The following is a 17,876-nucleotide window of genomic DNA, read 5'->3' as shown; positions in this document are numbered from 1 at the left end:
TCATATAAGGGGGGAAAAGTTAGGACAATTCCAAGGGCCCCTGACTGACAGGGGCCCGAACAAATAAGTAAAAACTAATTTAAAAATTGTGTTATATTATAAACTATATAAACCATCATCGTTGAGTATATTTCAAATAATAATAAAATGAATGATGTCTTTTACTTATTTTGGCATACAAGTTAAATATCCCCATTGACCAAAAAGTAAACATTCATATTGACCGATCACCCCCCTGTATCTGAATGAAATGGTTTGGTCCTGCCTTAGCGTGCGCGGTCTTTTGCAGACAGGCAGACACAGTCAGTCAGTCAGTCAGTCGATGCGCCAGAAACACAGAGACCACAATGCTGCATTGTTAAAAGAAAATCTGTTTTTCAAAAAAGGAAAGAGAAAAAAGAGAGAGGGAAGACAAAAGAAAGGGTGTCAATCTGTAACCCAGTTTTTCCCCAAGAAAGGTGGGTAGCCTTTAGTCTGTGAGTTGTCCATGTGAAATAAGCTAGCTAGCTGCAGGCTAGTGTTAGCCTGCATTTCTTTAACATTTAATCAGTGCAGTGAAACGTTTAGCAAGATATTAATATTAAATCATTGTCCATGCCCCTTTTAGCAGACTTAACAACAGACGAGTCTCCCCATAACTGCACCCCTCGCAGTCCCAGTGAAGAAGGTGAGTGAGCAACACTGTGTTAATGACTTTAGCATCATTCCAGGGAGTCTTGAGTGGGGTTCTCTGACTGTCTCTTGCTCTTTTTACCATAACAAAAAAGTAAATGAAATATGTATTATTGACAAATTATTTTCTCACATAATGACCATTATGACGTAAAAAAAAAAAAAAAAAAAAAAAAAAAAAACCTCCTGTCTGTACTGGATGCAGTTAGAAACAGTTAAGAGTAGCTTACCTCAACCTGCATGTAAGTTACAGACCATTTTACAAGAATCCAGTTTGATGCGTTCATTTAGACTGAATTTTGGCTGTTAAATGACATCTATAGATACAGACTTTATTATCCCCATCATTCCAAACCTCAAAACCTATTGATTTAGTGATCACTTGATCAGTTTTGTAGCACTATAATAACCCTGATGTGGAAATTACGTTTTACTCGTCAACTTTATTTTGTTGTTGGCAAAAAAAAAAAATCTGCTGTTTTCATTGTTTTGAGATTATGATGTTAATTTATTTTGATTAAAAAGTTAATATATATTTCGTTTTTTTTGTTAGTTTGTTTTTTAAATCTGTCATTAATTTTACAATAAAAATACATTTGAAACTGTAAAGGGCTGCCTTAATGACATTTTTATGGTGGCTTTTAGTAAATATTGTGCTAGTACTAGTATTGAACTACAAGAAGCAAGACAGTTGCAAGCTTTTGATTAGAGTTATGTTATGCTTTTGATGGGACAGTTAGGTCCTAGAGATGTGGTGACAACAGCTGCGCAGAGGGGGCCCAATTAGATTTTTTTTGTCATGGGGCCCCTGTACTCTCTATTTGTACAAATTGCTGCACATTAATTCAGAATTTTGCACACACAAGTTGAAAGGCATTTGTTCAAATAAAGTTCACGGATAATTGTGCGTGCATTTATTAATCATTATGATACGACAATAATAAAGTAGGCTATGATGTACAAAAAATCAGATGAGCCCAGAATATGAACGCAACGTTTAATTACACGTTAAGCATTTTCCTCCCATAGAAAACCATTATAAGAACACTTAATGTGGCTTAATGCAGATTAGAATGTGCCCTTATTATGTCGAAATAACATATATTATGTCGAAATGACTTATTATGGTGAAATAACGACTTCTTATTTGGAAATAACAAGATATGTTGAAATTCATAGTTCCCACATGACGTCACAACATACGGGCATTTGCCGACCCGGCGCCATTTTTGAGGGCAGAACACAACATTCTTACAATGCAGAACATGAGAAGAAGAAGCTGAAACGGAAATTTTGTGATTAAAAAGTGAAAATGGTCATCTCCTGCTGGGTCAATGGATGTTCCAATCGTGCCAGAGGTTCAGTTAAATTGAGTTTTTTAGCATTTGCCGACCCGGCGCCATTTCTGTGGGCAGAACAATAGTAGAAGAAGCTGAAGCGAGTTAATTTCGTGATAAAAAGTGAAAATGGTGATCTCCTGCTGGGTCAGTGGATGTTTAAATCGTGTCGGAGGTTCAGTTAAATTTGGATTTTACAGTATACCCGTCATTAGACTTCATGAATGTGAGAAGACTAAGCTTTTGTCAGAACAACGACGGAGGTTATGGCTGGCGAGGATAAACAGGAAAGAAACTCCCTCAAAACACGCAAGAATTTGTTGTTTTTTATTGCGAGTGTACACAAATAGAAGTTAACACTTTGCAGTTTGAATTATGTCCTGTATGAACAAAATGACGAGATATTAAAAACATACAAAAACAACATTGTTTCCACTGTTCGATCGCGCCCGCGACTCTCTCACTCTCTCACACACACACACACACACACACACACTCACACGCACACATTCCAGCACGGCAATCTCAGATTATGTCCCTAAAGAACCCGCGTATAAAGTAGTTCCGCATTACATTAATTAATTTGCACGCGAGTTTTATTTATTTTCATACCGTGTATATTCGTATTCATGCACATATTTCCAGGCTCGGAATTGCTCACATATATTAAAACTCTTAGCCAATACCAGATAATGGCACACATGATAATACTGTATCTGAGGCAAAGCTGCATAATCAGTGCTCAGTGCTTCCTTTGTTAGCGCATACGGATCCACACCATTTATGACTGAAATTTTCGCATTGCACCTCTCTTTGTCTTGTGTTAATAGAGTCTCTTTATAATCTCTGTCACTTTGTCTCTTCATGATTTTCGTAACATTATAAATGGAAAGAAATATTCAAAATTTGCTTGTAAAACTCATAGACAGTATGGTAAAACATTGTAAACACAGCAGCTTTTGCCCTCAAAGATGGCATCTCCGGGGAGGTCACGTGACATTAATTGGCCTGTGGGAACTATGTATAACGACTTAATATCTCGAAATAACAAGATGAGTTTTCTTCTTTTTTTTTTTCTTCAAAATGTGTTTCAGGGCTTCCATAGAATACAGCCTGAATATAATTGCTTCCAGAAATTATTTTTGGGGGTGCTGAAGCACCTGCTCGCCCCTCCCTAGCGCCGCCTATATAGACAAGACCAGACAAACAAGTCCTCAGAATTAAACGCTAGAATAGACCCCTTTTCAGTTGGTAAACATGGTGGCATTTTTTTGTGGGCGGAGCTTAGGTGGAGGCAGAATGATCCCTATGGCCGCTTCACTAACGTAATTTGCAAGTTTTGTTAGCTTGTTTTTTGACAATGACTGGAGAAAATCCGATTTTATCTTAATGTGCAAGGTCACTCACTGTCCAGGACCGCGATTGTTATTTGCAAAAGTTCATTTTAACGGACATCCCAGATTGGCTGACCCGGCATACACGCTCATTCAATGGATGGACGATCTGTTGTTATGTGTTACTCTTAACAGCTACTGTAATGCCTAAACATTTCAGTTCATTTCTTGGTTTCACCTCATTCATTTTGCTGATGTTTTCAGATCACCTGTGAATTGCTACTTAATGATGCAATGAGCGTTAAGCATTTGCTCCTCCAGCAATTCTCCCCCTAAAACAATTCACCAGTGAAGCTCCCTGCACAAGAATTTACCAATAAATGCTGGAAGATTTTCATCAGTCTTCACTCTTCAAGTGAAGTAGAACAGCGACAACATCAGGTGTGATCCAGAATCCTGCAGAATGAAACCTAGAGATACTGAAAAACAAAGAGGTTGGTGTTTATTCTTGATTCTTTATTAATGATGCTGAAGAACATTAAGATTATAAAACTTAAAGCAGTCACACAAGCTGTAACATATATTATTAAGGTAGCCAACAACAATCAGGACAGGGAACAATCTGGATCTTTTTGTTTTCAATAAATTTTAAGTGAAAGGGGGTTTGAGAAACGTTCATATTGTCAACAGCAAGAGGTTAGACAAATTTTTATCTGAGCTGTTTATTTTACATTTCTTTTTATAAGTTTTTTTTTTCTAGCATAAATTTATAGATACTATTTAACTAATTTCTTTCTTAAATTATATAAGTTAATCATAGTTATAGGAGGTGTTTTCTTACAGTAATTTTGGTAACACTGAATTGCACATGAACACATGAATGCAGTCAATGTTTTTTATTGATTATTTTCTTATCTTCCCACCGTACTTGTAGAAAGGGTCAAAATCCAGCCTGGTCTCAATGTTAATATGTAGGAATTAATAAGTCTAATTTAAAGGTACAAACATTCATTTTTTTAATCATTTGGATAGATGCGGAAACATTCAATATGGACATTTTGGCAAGATTTAAATGTAAACACTTGTTAGAAGGCAGCTGCATGACTCTGAGATGGTGAACAGGATTATACATGGCGGACCTAAACCAGTATTTAACTACAGTTAAGTTGACCTAGTGGATCTCTGTGCTGGTGTGAGTGAGTGGAGGCGGAGCTAATTAGCATATTTGTGGTTTTGTGCATACTAAATGAAGCAATGGAGTATAGTTACATTCAAGCTATTTTAAGGCATGCAGATTATTTTTTTCATAGGTATAAACATTTAAATTTGTAATTTTGGTGACCAAAGATGAGTTTTAAGGGATACAATTATTTACTACAGGGGACTTTAAAAATATGTACAGTTATAAAGAAAACATAACAGCACCACAATAACTTATATATTGCAAAAATCAAAAGGGGTTCCAAAAGTAATCATGTTATGTTGCAACGCAGTCCTTTCTAAGTTTTGTATGTGGCACAGAGCAGAATTTAAGCTATTAATCGTTGAAAATTTTATCCTGATTAACTCTGTGAAGGCGCACATTTCTCAAACATACATCAACCAAAACGCGAAATGTGCAATCTGTTACAAAGTAGGTGAGAGCCAATGAACGTTTCTGTAAACTCTAACACTCAAAATAATGAATTGGTTTGAGTAGGACAAACTTAAATTCAACTAATTAGTTCAGTCAAAATAACTTATATGAGTATTCAGCACTTTCTTTTTCTTTCAAGTTCACAGTTAATGAACGCGTGGTTGTCTTTGGAACTCTATCAATTTGATTTATAATTCTTGATTTTACTCTTTAAACTTACTTACAACAAACATTTTCTACTTTTCCTCACTGAGAAGCACTACTGCTCAAACCTCATAGTTACAACGCGGACTGTTGAGCAGACGTGTCTCAAGCCTGTTAGTGATTCTACGCTGGATACTCTTATAGGTTACTCCCGGGGATCACGGCTGAACGCGTCTTCTCAACACTCACTTACAAACATTTTTCACCTATCGTGCGTCTACTCTACACCCGTACCACTTAAAAGACGGATTATATCTAAGACGCTTGTCAGAAATTAGTATTAATTGATAGCATCACTGGTAGTGTCGTTGCTAACTTACTGTCCATCTGTTAAAATGGCGAATATATCAGATGCAAGTAGTCTACCTTTTGGTGCAGGTGAGGACACATTTGAGCTGCACGCGGTACAGTCTGAGCTGGAAGCTGTTGAGAAACAGATCCACGACCTTTTAGTGAGACAGGCCGAGCTGAGAGACCGGCGTTTAGCTCTTGAAACATCACGCGCTGATGCTCACAAATCAGAGATTAATGTTACTAACCGGCTGACTCCGACCTCGTCTACTCCGTGCGTTACTCGGCATCGGTTCCGAGCGCCAAGGTCGCGATCAGCCATGGTCTCGTTCACTCCGGCTCCAACACGCCACCACGAAGCCTGGATATTTCCGCAGCGGAAGACGCGAGTCAGGTCTAGACCAAGACCCTCTCCGACCCTCCCGGTTTTCGAGTTATCCACACAAAACCGCTTCTCCGCTCTTCGCGAAACAGAACGCGATGCTGTGATCATCGGTGATTCCATTGTTCGGCACGTCCATGCTACATCAGGTAAAAATAAGGTGCACAGTCACTGCTTTCCTGGTGCTCGTGTTTCTGAAATCGCTGCTCGCGTTCCCGAGATTCTGAACGATAACGAGCGCGTCGGAACTTTGGTATTGCACGCTGGAGTGAACGACATCAGGCTGCGCCAGACGGAAGTTCTGAAGAAAGACTTCAGGAATCTGATCGATACGGTACGCAGCACATCGCCTGATATAACGATCATTGTGTCAGGACCGCTTCCCACGTACCATCTAGGACATGACAAGTTTAGTAGATTATTCGCGCTAAATGAATGGTTAACGTCATGGTGCAATGAGCAGAAACTGCTCTTTGTAAATAATTGGAATCTGTTTTGGGAGCGTCCTAGGCTATACCGTGCTGATGGCTTACACCCAAACAGATTCGGATCGGATCTTCTGTCAGATAACATCTCCAAAACGTTAAATACCTTTTGACTAGTAACCAAAAGTCCAAATCATAGTCTCTGCTGCACCAAATTAACTGATATAAATACTAGTGTAGAACATTGCATAGAAACTGTGTCTATTCCTCGTTTAGTGCGATCAAATAATAAATCTACTGCAGGATCTAGGAAAAATCTAATTGTTATTAAAACAGAAAATGTTGCTATTAGTAAACAAAAACAATTTCTAAAGCTAGGTCTTTTAAACATTAGATCACTCACACCTAAGGCAGTTATTGTAAATGAAATAGTCACAGATAATAGCATAGATGTACTTTGCCTTACTGAAACCTGGCTTAAACCAAATGATTATTTCGGTCTAAATGAGTCTACTCCATCAGGATACTCCTATAAGCACGAGCCCCGTCTGATTGGTCGTGGCGGCGGTATTGCAACTATCTATAGAGATATTCTCAATGTTACTCAGAAAACGGGTTATAAGTTTATTTCATTTGAAGTACTTGTACTAAATGTTACGCTCTTAGATGATAGAAAAACATCCCTATTATCTTTAGCCTTGGCTACCGTATATAGACCACCAGGGCCTTACGCTGATTTCCTAAAAGAATTTGCAAATTTTCTCTCAGATCTATTGGTCAATGTCGATAAAATATTAATTATTGGAGATTTTAACATACACGTAGATAATCAAAATGATACGTTAGGGGCTGCGTTTATAGACTTATTAAACTCCTTTGGGGTTAAGCAAAACGTTACCGGACCAACTCATCGTTTTAATCATACACTCGATTTAATTATATCACATGGAACCGATCCAACCGATATAGATATCATTCCGCAAAGTGATGATGTAACTGACCATTACATGGTAACTTGCAAATTACGTACCCCGGTAATATATCATGCTGCGCCGCGCTATCGATTAGGCAGAACAATCCTTCCATCCACCATAGATAATTTTTCAAATTGCTTATCGGATCGGTCTCAGCTGCTGCCTGAACCTAAACAAACAGATGAACTAGACGAACTAACCAGCACTATGAGCACCGTTCTCTCTGGAAAATGGGATATTGTTGCACCTATGAGACTAAAAAAGGTCAGAGAGAAAATTAAAGCACCATGGTACAACAATACTACTCGTGTTCTAAAGAGAGAAACCCGTAATTTAGAGCGTAAATGGAAACAAACTAATTTAGAGGTTTTTAGAATCGCTTGGAAAGACAGTACGTCACGCTATAAAAAGGCCCTAAAAGCGGCCAGGGCTGAGCATCTCCGCAAACTAATAGAAAATAACCAAAACAATCCTAGGTTCTTATTTAACACCGTGGCTAGACTAACAAATAAACAAGCGTCACCTGAACAAAATATTCCGTTACAGTTTAGTAGTAATGATTTCATGAATTTTTTCACTGAGAAAATAGAAAACATCAGATCCACAATTGTAAACGTTCAATCTTCAATCGGGCCTTATAATTCAGCCTCGATTATCACCCCGCAAGAACAATTACAGTGCTTTACAACTATAGAACAAAAAGAGTTAAATAAATTTATCATTTCCTCTAAAACAACAACATGTTTATTAGATCCCATACCAACTAAACTATTGAAAGAAGTGTTACCTATAGTGGAAGAGCCTCTCCTCAATATTATTAACTCGTCTTTATCTTTAGGTCATGTTCCAAGAACATTTAAATTGGCAGTTATAAAACCACTAATTAAGAAACCACAATTAGACCCAAATAACCTAGCAAATTATAGACCCATTTCAAATCTTCCTTTTATGTCCAAAATATTAGAAAAAGTTGTGTCTGCCCAACTGGGCTCTTTCTTGCAAGAAAATGACACCTATGAAAAGTTTCAGTCTGGGTTCAGGCCGCATCATAGCACTGAAACTGCGCTCGTTAAAATCACAAATGATTTACTCTTAGCTTCTGACCAAGGCTGTATCTCAATACTAGTTTTACTTGATCTTAGTGCTGCGTTCGATACTATAGATCACACAATACTCTTAGATCGGCTACAAAACTATACCGGTGTTCAAGGACAAGCATTAAGCTGGTTCAGATCATACCTATCTGACCGCTACCATTTTGTCTATTTAAACGGAGAAAAATCGATCATAACTCCAGTAAACTATGGAGTGCCGCAAGGATCTGTGTTAGGCCCTCTATTATTCTCAATATATATGCTGCCACTTGGAAATATTATAAGGAAACATGGAATTAGTTTCCATTGTTATGCTGATGACACTCAACTATATATTTCATCACGGCCGGATGAAAACGCTAAATTATCCAAATTGACAGAGTGTGTTAAAGATATAAAAGATTGGATGACGTACAATTTTCTTTTATTAAATCCAGATAAGACAGAGGTAATACTTATCGGTTCAAAAAACCGCCCACAAAACCTCCTTCAATACAACTTTAACATAGTAGGGTGTCCTGTTACTTTATCCTCGACAGTAAAAGACCTGGGTGTTATATTAGATTGTAACTTGTCTTTTGAAAATCATATTTCATATGTTACAAAAACAGCCTTTTTTCACCTTAGAAATATTGCTAAATTACGTAACATGCTATCTGTTTCTGATGCAGAAAAGCTAGTTCATGCATTCATGACCTCGAGACTAGATTACTGTAATGCTTTATTAGCTGGTTGTCCTGCATCCTCAATAAACAATCTACAGTTAGTCCAAAATGCCGCCGCTAGAGTTCTTACTAGATCAAGAAAGTTTGACCATATAACACCAATTTTATCATCACTACATTGGTTACCTATAAAGTTCCGTATTAATTACAAGGTATTGCTACTGACTTATAAAGCCCTAAACGGCTTAGCTCCAGTTTATTTAACGGATCTTCTATCGCCCTATAATCCATCGCGCTCTTTAAGATCACTAAATTCGAGGCTTCTGGTCATACCTAGGATATCCAGATCCACCAAAGGAGGGAGAGCATTTTCACATTTAGCACCAAAACTCTGGAATAGCCTTCCTGATACTGTTCGTTGCTCAGATTCGCTCTCCCAGTTTAAAACTAGATTAAAGACGCATCTCTTCAGCCAGGCATTCATATAATACTTTAATCTTACAGTTAAATCCGGTCTCTACTTCATAAACGCCAGAGGAGAACTGGCCCCCGACTGAGCCTGGGTTCTCCCAAGGTTTTTTTTTTTCTCCATTAGGTCACCTAATGGAGTTTTTCGGTTCCTTGCCACTGTTGCCTTTGGCTTGCTCAGTTGGGGATACTTAATTTGATTAATCGATTCAACAGTGCTATTGATCTGCATTACCAAACGTGGATGTTTTACACCAGAAACATACACTGATGTACTATTTTATTTAATACTGTGAAGCTGCTTTGATACAATCTGTATTGTGAAAAGCGCTATATAAATAAAGTTGACTTGACTTGACTTGACAAAATTGATATATTTTAAGTAAACTGAACTGTTTAATCGTTTTGAGTTTTATGAAATTATTTCTTTTAATTTAGACAAACTCAAGTGTAAAAAAAAATTTTCACATTGAGGTTACATGAAATTTTTAAGTTAAATGTATGTATTAATGTACTCGCAAAGAACAAGCAAAATGTAGGAGTAAAGAATAAATATCTGCAAGTTCAGCTTACTTAAACTTTGAATATTTGAAACTGATATACAAGTTTCAAAGTTAAGAATATTTTGAGGTAATTGATTGCCTTAAATGTATTGAGTTTTGCCAACTTATTCGGGTTTACAGTGCATCACTGCCGTAAAGTGTGTTGTAAAGCTTCTTGAGGCACCAAATTTTAATTCATAATGTAGGCTATACCGGATTTGATGTTTACTGAGAACATAAATAAATAATATAGAAATAAATATTACATGATAAATAATGGTTAAACATTTACAGAAATGTTATTTTAAGGTTTTAGAGTGTTAGTCTTGTTTAACATTATGCAATCCTTAAAAGTGAAATTCATATTAAACTCCATTTAATAAATGCGACTGAAAACGTCATTGATATGAGAATTAAATACAATAGAATCAATGTGCCAATGCCAAAAATGTAATATTCATAAATAAGAATTTGTACATCTGCTAATTTGTTCATGCAAATAATAATAATTTGTTTTAGTGCTGTCAGTGTCAATACATCTCAATATTCTTTGTTTCAGTGTGTGTGAAAATGTAAGTTAATGTACATGTGGTAGAACCACATTTTATATAGAAATGCACACGCATACTCATAAGATCTCTTTGTAGAATCATGTCTCTTCCAATGCTAATTCTAATTGTAAAATTATGCACCCATTGTATTTTTTGTTTTGTGTTAAGTTTATGTTAGATGGAGTTTTTAATTTAATTTAATAGCTCTCACTACAAAAACATGGGATTTGTTCCCACTAACCAATGTTAAAAAAATGGTTTGGAGAATGGAGGGATGGATGAAAATGAATGTTTTTACTTTTCTATTAGACCTAAAGGAAGAGAACAAGGAGAGTGAAGAACTGAGTGAAGAGAAGGAACATCATGATGAGAAAAATGGAGAAAAAATTTCGAGTTCCTCACAAACAGCAAGGAATTTTTTGACAAAAAAATCTTTCACCAGCCCTCATTGTGGGAAGAAAAAAAAGTTATGCAAAAAAAGTCGTAACCATCACAAGAAAGTTCACACTGGAAAGAAGCGGTACAAATGTGACCAGTGTGGGAATCGTTTCACACAAAAAGTAAGTCTTTTGAGACACAAGCAAATCCACACTGGAGAGAAAGTGCACACATGTGATCAATGTGGGAAGAGTTTCACACTCAAAGAAACCCTTATTAATCACATAAAAATCCACACCGGAGAGAAACCACACGTATGTGAGCAGTGCGGGAAGAGATTCACACACAAACGTTCCCTTATTGAACACATAAAAATCCACACCGGAGAGAAGCCACACACATGTGATCAGTGTGGGAGGAGTTTCACGCAAAAAGGATCCCTTACTGAACACAAGAAAAGCCACACTGGAGAGAAGCCGCACGCATGTGATCAGTGCGGGAAGAGTTTTGCACGAAAAGGAAACCTTAAGAAACACATGAGAATCCACACTGGAGAAAAGCTGTACACATGTGATCAGTGCGAGAAGAGTTTTGCATATTCAGACAGTCTTAAATTACATCAACGTTGCCATTCAGGAGAAAGACCATATTATTGTGATCAGTGTGGAAAATTGTTAATTTCTGCATCAGCCCTGAAGAGCCACATGAAAGTTCATACAAAGGAGATGCCTCACATATGTTCTTTGTGTGGAAAGAGTTTTAGGCGGCTGGGTAATTTAAAATCACACCAGAAAATACATCGCGGTGTGAAGGATTATATGTGCGTATAGTGGGAAGACCTTTATTAGAAATGTTGAACTCAAACAGCACCAGAGAATTCGCACTGGAGAAAAACCTTACGAGTGTTCACACTGTGACAAGAGATTCATTTGGTCAGGTGAACTGAAAACACATGTGAGGATCCACACCGGAGAGAAGACTTGTGAATGTGATCAATGTGGGAAGAGTTTCACACATAAAGGAAACCTAGGATTCAAATGAAAACCCACACTGGAGAGAATCCGCACACATGTGATCACTGCGGGAACAGTTTCCCAGTATAATCAAGGCTGATCAGACACCTGAAAATCCACAGTGGTCAGGGTGGGATCAGTTTCACACGAAAGGGAGCCCTTAAATTAGAGTGGACATGAGGACCTGCATACTCTAAAAAGAAAGCATAAATCAATTGCTGCAATTGAAAACACTGCAACTTGTGCTGAATGTGTGTAACATGGGAAGCTAAAGCACAAAGAATTGACAACAATATACTGCTTGGTAAATTGTACATGCATTTTTACATAATTTTGTGCAGATGTAAGTTATAATATTACATTGATGTCTGATTAATCTCTAGGATGCATTTGGTTGAGGTAATTAATCTGCTAAGTGCTTGAGTTTTGCTCTTCAGCTTCATCTTGACATTATTGACTATGATTGGGTCATTTGAAACAATCGTATATTTTGATGATGCATTATTAATAATTAGCAATTTTCATTTTCTCTCATATTTTTGTCAACAGAATTTTTTTTATTAACAATGTTTAATCAGTTGCATTAGTCATGGTGAAATCGTAAACATCTTTTTTACTGTAGTCATACAAAACCACAATTTTATTGCGGCTGGTTATTAAAAGCTTGCTGAAAAGATAGTTGGCTACACATCTGCATTGATGTGTGTTGTAGTAGCGTGTCGTCTAATACTCACACGTTTATTTTATTTTTTTAGATTTTGGGAGTAAAATTTACAAATGTGGTTTCAACAACCAGATGCATTTACACTTGTCTCGTTTTATTTGGAATGAGTCTCAGACCACTTCCTGATGTGGTCTGAGTGATCGGACTATCCATTCAAAGAAAATGCACAAAGTGATCAGGTGTTAACAGGCCCATTGACATATGCCTACCATACACTGTTTTTTTTTTTTTTTATTGTCTCACACACAGACAGGAAGCAGAAAAACTGTATAAAGACGAGTGTGATTTGTATTTGCTCTGATGTATTGCTGTTTTTATTCATCACAAATTGTAAGAAACAATAAAATTATAGAGCAGTTTTATACACTTTCAGTAGTTTTCTTGACTCAAAGTAATGTTTCTAACTCAAACAGTAAAGTGAGATCTGTGCTGATGGTCCTCTAGCTTGTTTAAGGAGTGCCACTGTTAACAGTTTCTGTTTTCAAGTCATTCATTATGCTGATGTATTTAATCATCTGCATAATGTCACTGTAAACCGCCACTTTAAGCTTGTTTCATAGGTTTCAACAGATGAAACAAACTACACCATTACCATTTTTGAAATCTACATGATATAAATCTCTTAACGGCATTTTTTTTCATTATATTTTGTGATAAACAAATTCAGTTTTGCATGAAACAGTTTATGCTTCTGTTTAATTATTTTATATTATTCTGTTTTATTACATAACTTTTATAATTGGAAATTAAATAATTATCTAATTTGAAGACTTGGTTCTTCTATTTCTTTTATATGTTCATATGACACATAAAAGTATAAAAAAGTTTATATTAAATCGACCAACAAACAAAATAAAAATATATAGAATGAATTTGTTACTATCAATCCATCTATGAAAATATAAACAAAAAAATGTAATGCAGTTTTAAAAATATTAGCAGATCTGCTGTTCCTACTACAGAACCCGAAGCTCCTCCCACAGCAATTCAGCAGTGAAGCTCCTCCCACATGCAGTTCGCCTATAAATGCTGGAATGTTCCCATCAAGTGAAGAAGACAGCTGAACATTGAGAACATGAGTGATCCAGAGCCCTGCACACTGAAAGATGAAGATAGTAAAGAACAAAGAGGTTGGTGTTTATTCTTGATCCATCATTAATGATTAAGGGGATAGTTCATCCAAAAATGAAAATTAGTCCATGATTTACTCACCCTGAAGCCATCCTAGGTGTACAAGACATTCCTCTTTCAGACAAATACAATCAGCGTTATTTAAAAAAAAAAGTCCTGGCTCTTCCAAGCGTGATAAACTAAACTGGGTCAAATCTAGAGCCTGAAACTGAAAAAATCCATGCAATCTTTTGTAAAAAAAAAATTATAAGTGAAAAGTTTTTTCTAAATATTATCTGAGCTATTTTATTTACATTTATTTTACATCTGGTTCAGAATTTTTGCAACTGTGTTACTAAAGTTTTGAATGTGTAAATTAAGCAAAACCTAATTTAACTGGTGAATGTTTTTCCATTGTTTAATTTACAAGTTATAAGTAACCAGAAGTTATTTTTCTGAAATTTTGGTAACAGCTTTGATAAATGCATTAAAAAAACCTACAGTTTGTGTAAAAGCTTTTTTGTTAAAACTAATATATCTGAGAGGTTGTGTTGGAAACATGGAATTTGTGCCTATAATTTATTTTTTAAAATAAGAACTTGAAAATCAATGTGCCCAATTCATGGAAAGTTCCAATGACATATAATTGATTTCATTTTGATATTCAAAATTCATCGTACCATTGTATTGTAGTTGTGTTCTGGTGTTATGTTAGTCTTCCATTCCTCATTATTTTTTTTTCGGATACTGTTGAAGATTTTATTATTCAGATAATGAGTAATTTAGCTATATATTTGTACACTATTTTTTCCTCTGTGAGTGACTTTGGTCTGACTTTTGGGGGCTTAAAGGAGAACTCCGGTCAATTTTAACATTGAGCTCATTTTATTGTACATTTGGAGTGCTGTCAATACAGAGAACAACGACAAAAATCGGTGTTGCCTACACCGAGTTATTCTATTTTTAAAATTTGCACCCTATTGACTTCAATGGGGCAATATTTAAACCTGCTTTTAGCCTCTTAACATCCTTGATGTGTCATTACAAGTGCCCAGGTCATGTGAGTGATTCCTTCGGAGTGAACTCGGGTCAATCTGACTGCAGTAGATGTGAAATATATTAATAAATATGATGTTATTTCAGCCAGCGCACATACCTGTATTTACATCCTGTTTTCGGTCAAAGTCCATAGTAGTCGATTGTCGAGTTCACGCGCATTGGTTTATACAGAAAGGCACTCGGCTTTGTTTGATTAATAAACTCAAAGATCTCTGAAGTCATTTCCCTGAAAAGAAAGAACTAAACAACAACAATATACATGTCAAACTTTTTATTATTATTTCAGACTTAATGGAACAGAACAAGGAGATTGAAACACTGAGCAAAGGAGAGGAGAATCAACATCATGTCAAAACTGGAGAAAAATCTTTGAGTAGTGCCAAAAATTCTTGCCTACATTGTGGAAAGAGATTCCCAAACAACAAAAGTCTTCAAATTCACATGACGATCCACACTGGAGAGAAGCCGTACACATGTGATCAGTGTGGGGAGAGTTTCACACGAAAAGGAAACCTTGATAAACACACGAAGATCCACACTGGAGAAAAGCTGTACACATGTGATCAGTGTGAGAAGAGTTTCTCATACAAACATCAACTTAATGATCACATTAAAATCCACACTGGAGAGAAGCCACACACATGTGATCAGTGTGGAAAGAGTTTCTCATACAAACATCAACTTAATGATCACATTAAAATCCACACTGGACAGAGGCCACACACATGTGATCAGTGTGGGAAGAGTTACACACGAAAAGAGCACCTTAATGATCACATTAAAATCCACACTGGAGAGAAGCCACACACATGTGATCAGTGCGGGAAGAGTTTCTCATACAAACATCACCTTAATGATCACATGAAAATCCACACTGGAGAGAAGCCACACACATGTGATCAATGTGGGAAGAGTTTCACACAAAAAGGACACCTTAAGGAACACATGAAAAGCCACACTAGAGAGAGGCTGCACACATGTGATCAATGTGGGAAGAGTTACATATACAAAAGAAACCTTGAGTATCACATGAGAATCCACACTGGAGAGAAGCCGTACACATGTGATCAGTGTGGGAAGAGTTTCACACAAGCCATCAATTTTAAATCACATCTGTTTTCTCACTCTGGAGAAAGACCATTTTACTGTGATCAGTGCGGAAAAACATATTTTTCATCATTTTCCATGAAGAACCACTTGAAACTTCACACAGAGGAGAAGCCTCACGTATGTTCTGTTTGTGGAAAGAGTTTTAGTCAGCCGAGAAATTTAAAAGCACACCAGAAAATACACAGTGGTGTGAAGAATCATGTGTGCTTTGATTGTGGGAAGACCTTTATTACAGATCATGCAGTGAAACGGCACCAGATAATTCACACTGGAGAAAAACCTTACAAGTGTTCACACTGTGACAAGAGATTCCGTTCTTCAAGAAATCTGAAAGAACATGAGATGATCCACACTGGAGAGAAACCGCACACGTGTGATCAGTGTGGGAAAGGTTTCACACAAAAAGGACGCCTTAATATTCACAGGAAAAAACATAATAGAGACAAGCCACACATGTAAGAACTCACATTGTCATTCTGGACAAAGACAGTGCTTTTTTTGCATTATCCCAGAAGAACCACATAAAAGTTCATGTAAGAATTGAGGAATTAGGAAATGCTTGAAGTGCGATGAAGGGGGTGGATTGGAATCCACTGCTGCTTCAATGCATATGTAATGAGTGATTATCATCAAGGTATTAATCAATATTTTTCCTTCTAAATATCAAATGAGTTGAATGACTTCTCTGGAGATTTTACTTTGTTATAGAAGTTACCAGTATTATCACTGAAATGTTCTTTTCATGTATTCTTTAATGTCTGTATTTGATATTTGAATGCAGTAACAGTGCTTGCCTATTTATCCCAGCTTCCAGAAATTAAATAGGGACTGGTTTTGTGTTTGAGAAAGGTCTTCAACATGTTAAAACACATAGGGGTCATTGAAGCCAATAGTTTAAGGGACCATTTCTTTGTTAAAGCCTTACTTAGACTAAAATGTATCCTTCCTTGAGAAATAACGCATTATCTTGATGTTTTGAGATCAGACTCCTGTTTATAGTTAGAGCCTGGCCAAATCCAACCTTGGAAAAGATGTGTGTCGGTGTGTGTGTTAGTCTTCTTGCTTACAGGTTAAGGAACCACTGGCATTATTGGAGATTGACTGAGTTGTTGTTCGGGACATGCTGGCACCCAGCATCCCAAATCTGCGACCTGGAAGGTCACGACGTGCCTAACTTCAGGGTCCGAGTGTCAGCGGCATAATCTATGGATATATGCTTCAGTCTATCTGTATATATGTGGAAAATTACTATGTTTATCAATTTCTTAGCCAATGAGAATCATTCTGCCTGTAAGCAATGACGTAGCTTAGACCTTGGAAATGGTATAACTGCTGTGATCTTTGTAACTGTAAGCGGGGCGGCCTACGAACTCCTGTGTGAGTCTTGAAGCTGAACTTCTGCTGATGAAACTGATCTTCAGTAAAACTTTTCTTCAATTTTTTTATAATTCTGACTCCGGGTCTTCTTTTCAAACATCTGGTCCATGGGTCCTAAACTGTTAACCCCTAACAGCGACCAGACCCATGAGAGAACAAAAGGGCCTCTCTGGAAATGAGCATTTAAACTCCCCCTCTTCCTCACTCCCCCTCTCACATGCTGAAACCACATGTAAATCACCCAAAAAAATGTATAGTTTAATGTGAATTGATTATCACAGTATCTTTCATGTTTGGTATCATTTTGGTATCAGTTTTTAAGAGTTTATGGATAACTGACTTACAAAGGAAGGTGGTCTCTCAAGCAAATGGTCACACAACCCCAAAAGGTGTCAATCATGTTTCCATGTGAAAGGTTTGTCTATATAATGAAATGCAGCAGGAAGTTCGGGGCCCTTTTCTGTATTTCAGATTGGCCCGTGAGGCTGAGAGTGAGAGCTGTATGTTGAATGTTGGATTTGCATCTTCTC

At 36.8% G+C, this 17,876-nt stretch overlaps 1 protein-coding gene across 2 annotated transcripts; it reads left to right on the top strand.

Annotated features, from left to right (window-relative positions):
* Positions 1 to 285: 285 nt before the first annotated feature.
* LOC308701855 (uncharacterized protein) lies at positions 286 to 17,415 on the top strand. 2 transcript variants are annotated; one of them, XM_081384323.1, is made up of 4 exons: positions 286 to 458; positions 608 to 667; positions 13,653 to 13,820; positions 15,146 to 17,415. In XM_081384323.1, the coding sequence occupies exons 3-4, from the start codon at positions 13,766 to 13,768 to the stop codon at positions 16,426 to 16,428; spliced, it is 1,338 nt and encodes a 445-aa protein (XP_081240449.1). In that variant the 5' UTR covers positions 286 to 458; positions 608 to 667; positions 13,653 to 13,765; the 3' UTR covers positions 16,429 to 17,415. The 2 variants fall into 2 exon arrangements, with proteins under 2 accessions (XP_081240449.1, XP_081240450.1); XM_081384324.1 differs by having other exon boundaries at positions 288 to 458; positions 13,633 to 13,820.
* Positions 17,416 to 17,876: the final 461 nt, after the last annotated feature.

This window comes from Scardinius erythrophthalmus (genome assembly GCF_964197995.2).
Source record: "Scardinius erythrophthalmus genome assembly, chromosome: 14".
NCBI classification, from domain to species: Eukaryota; Metazoa; Chordata; class Actinopteri; order Cypriniformes; family Leuciscidae; genus Scardinius; species Scardinius erythrophthalmus.
This window is presented reverse-complemented; position numbering and strand designations above follow the sequence as displayed.

What these genes read in the sequence shown, in the direction of transcription:
- LOC308701855 (XM_081384323.1), top strand. Translation starts at nt 13,766, where the DNA reads ATGAGTGATCCAGAGCCCTGCACACTGAAAGATGAAGATAGTAAAGAA. An exon ending in AGATAGTAAAGAACAAAGAG is followed by an intron (nt 13,821 to 15,145) that starts GTTGGTGTTTAT and finishes TTATTATTTCAG; the next exon opens with ACTTAATGGAACAGAACAAG.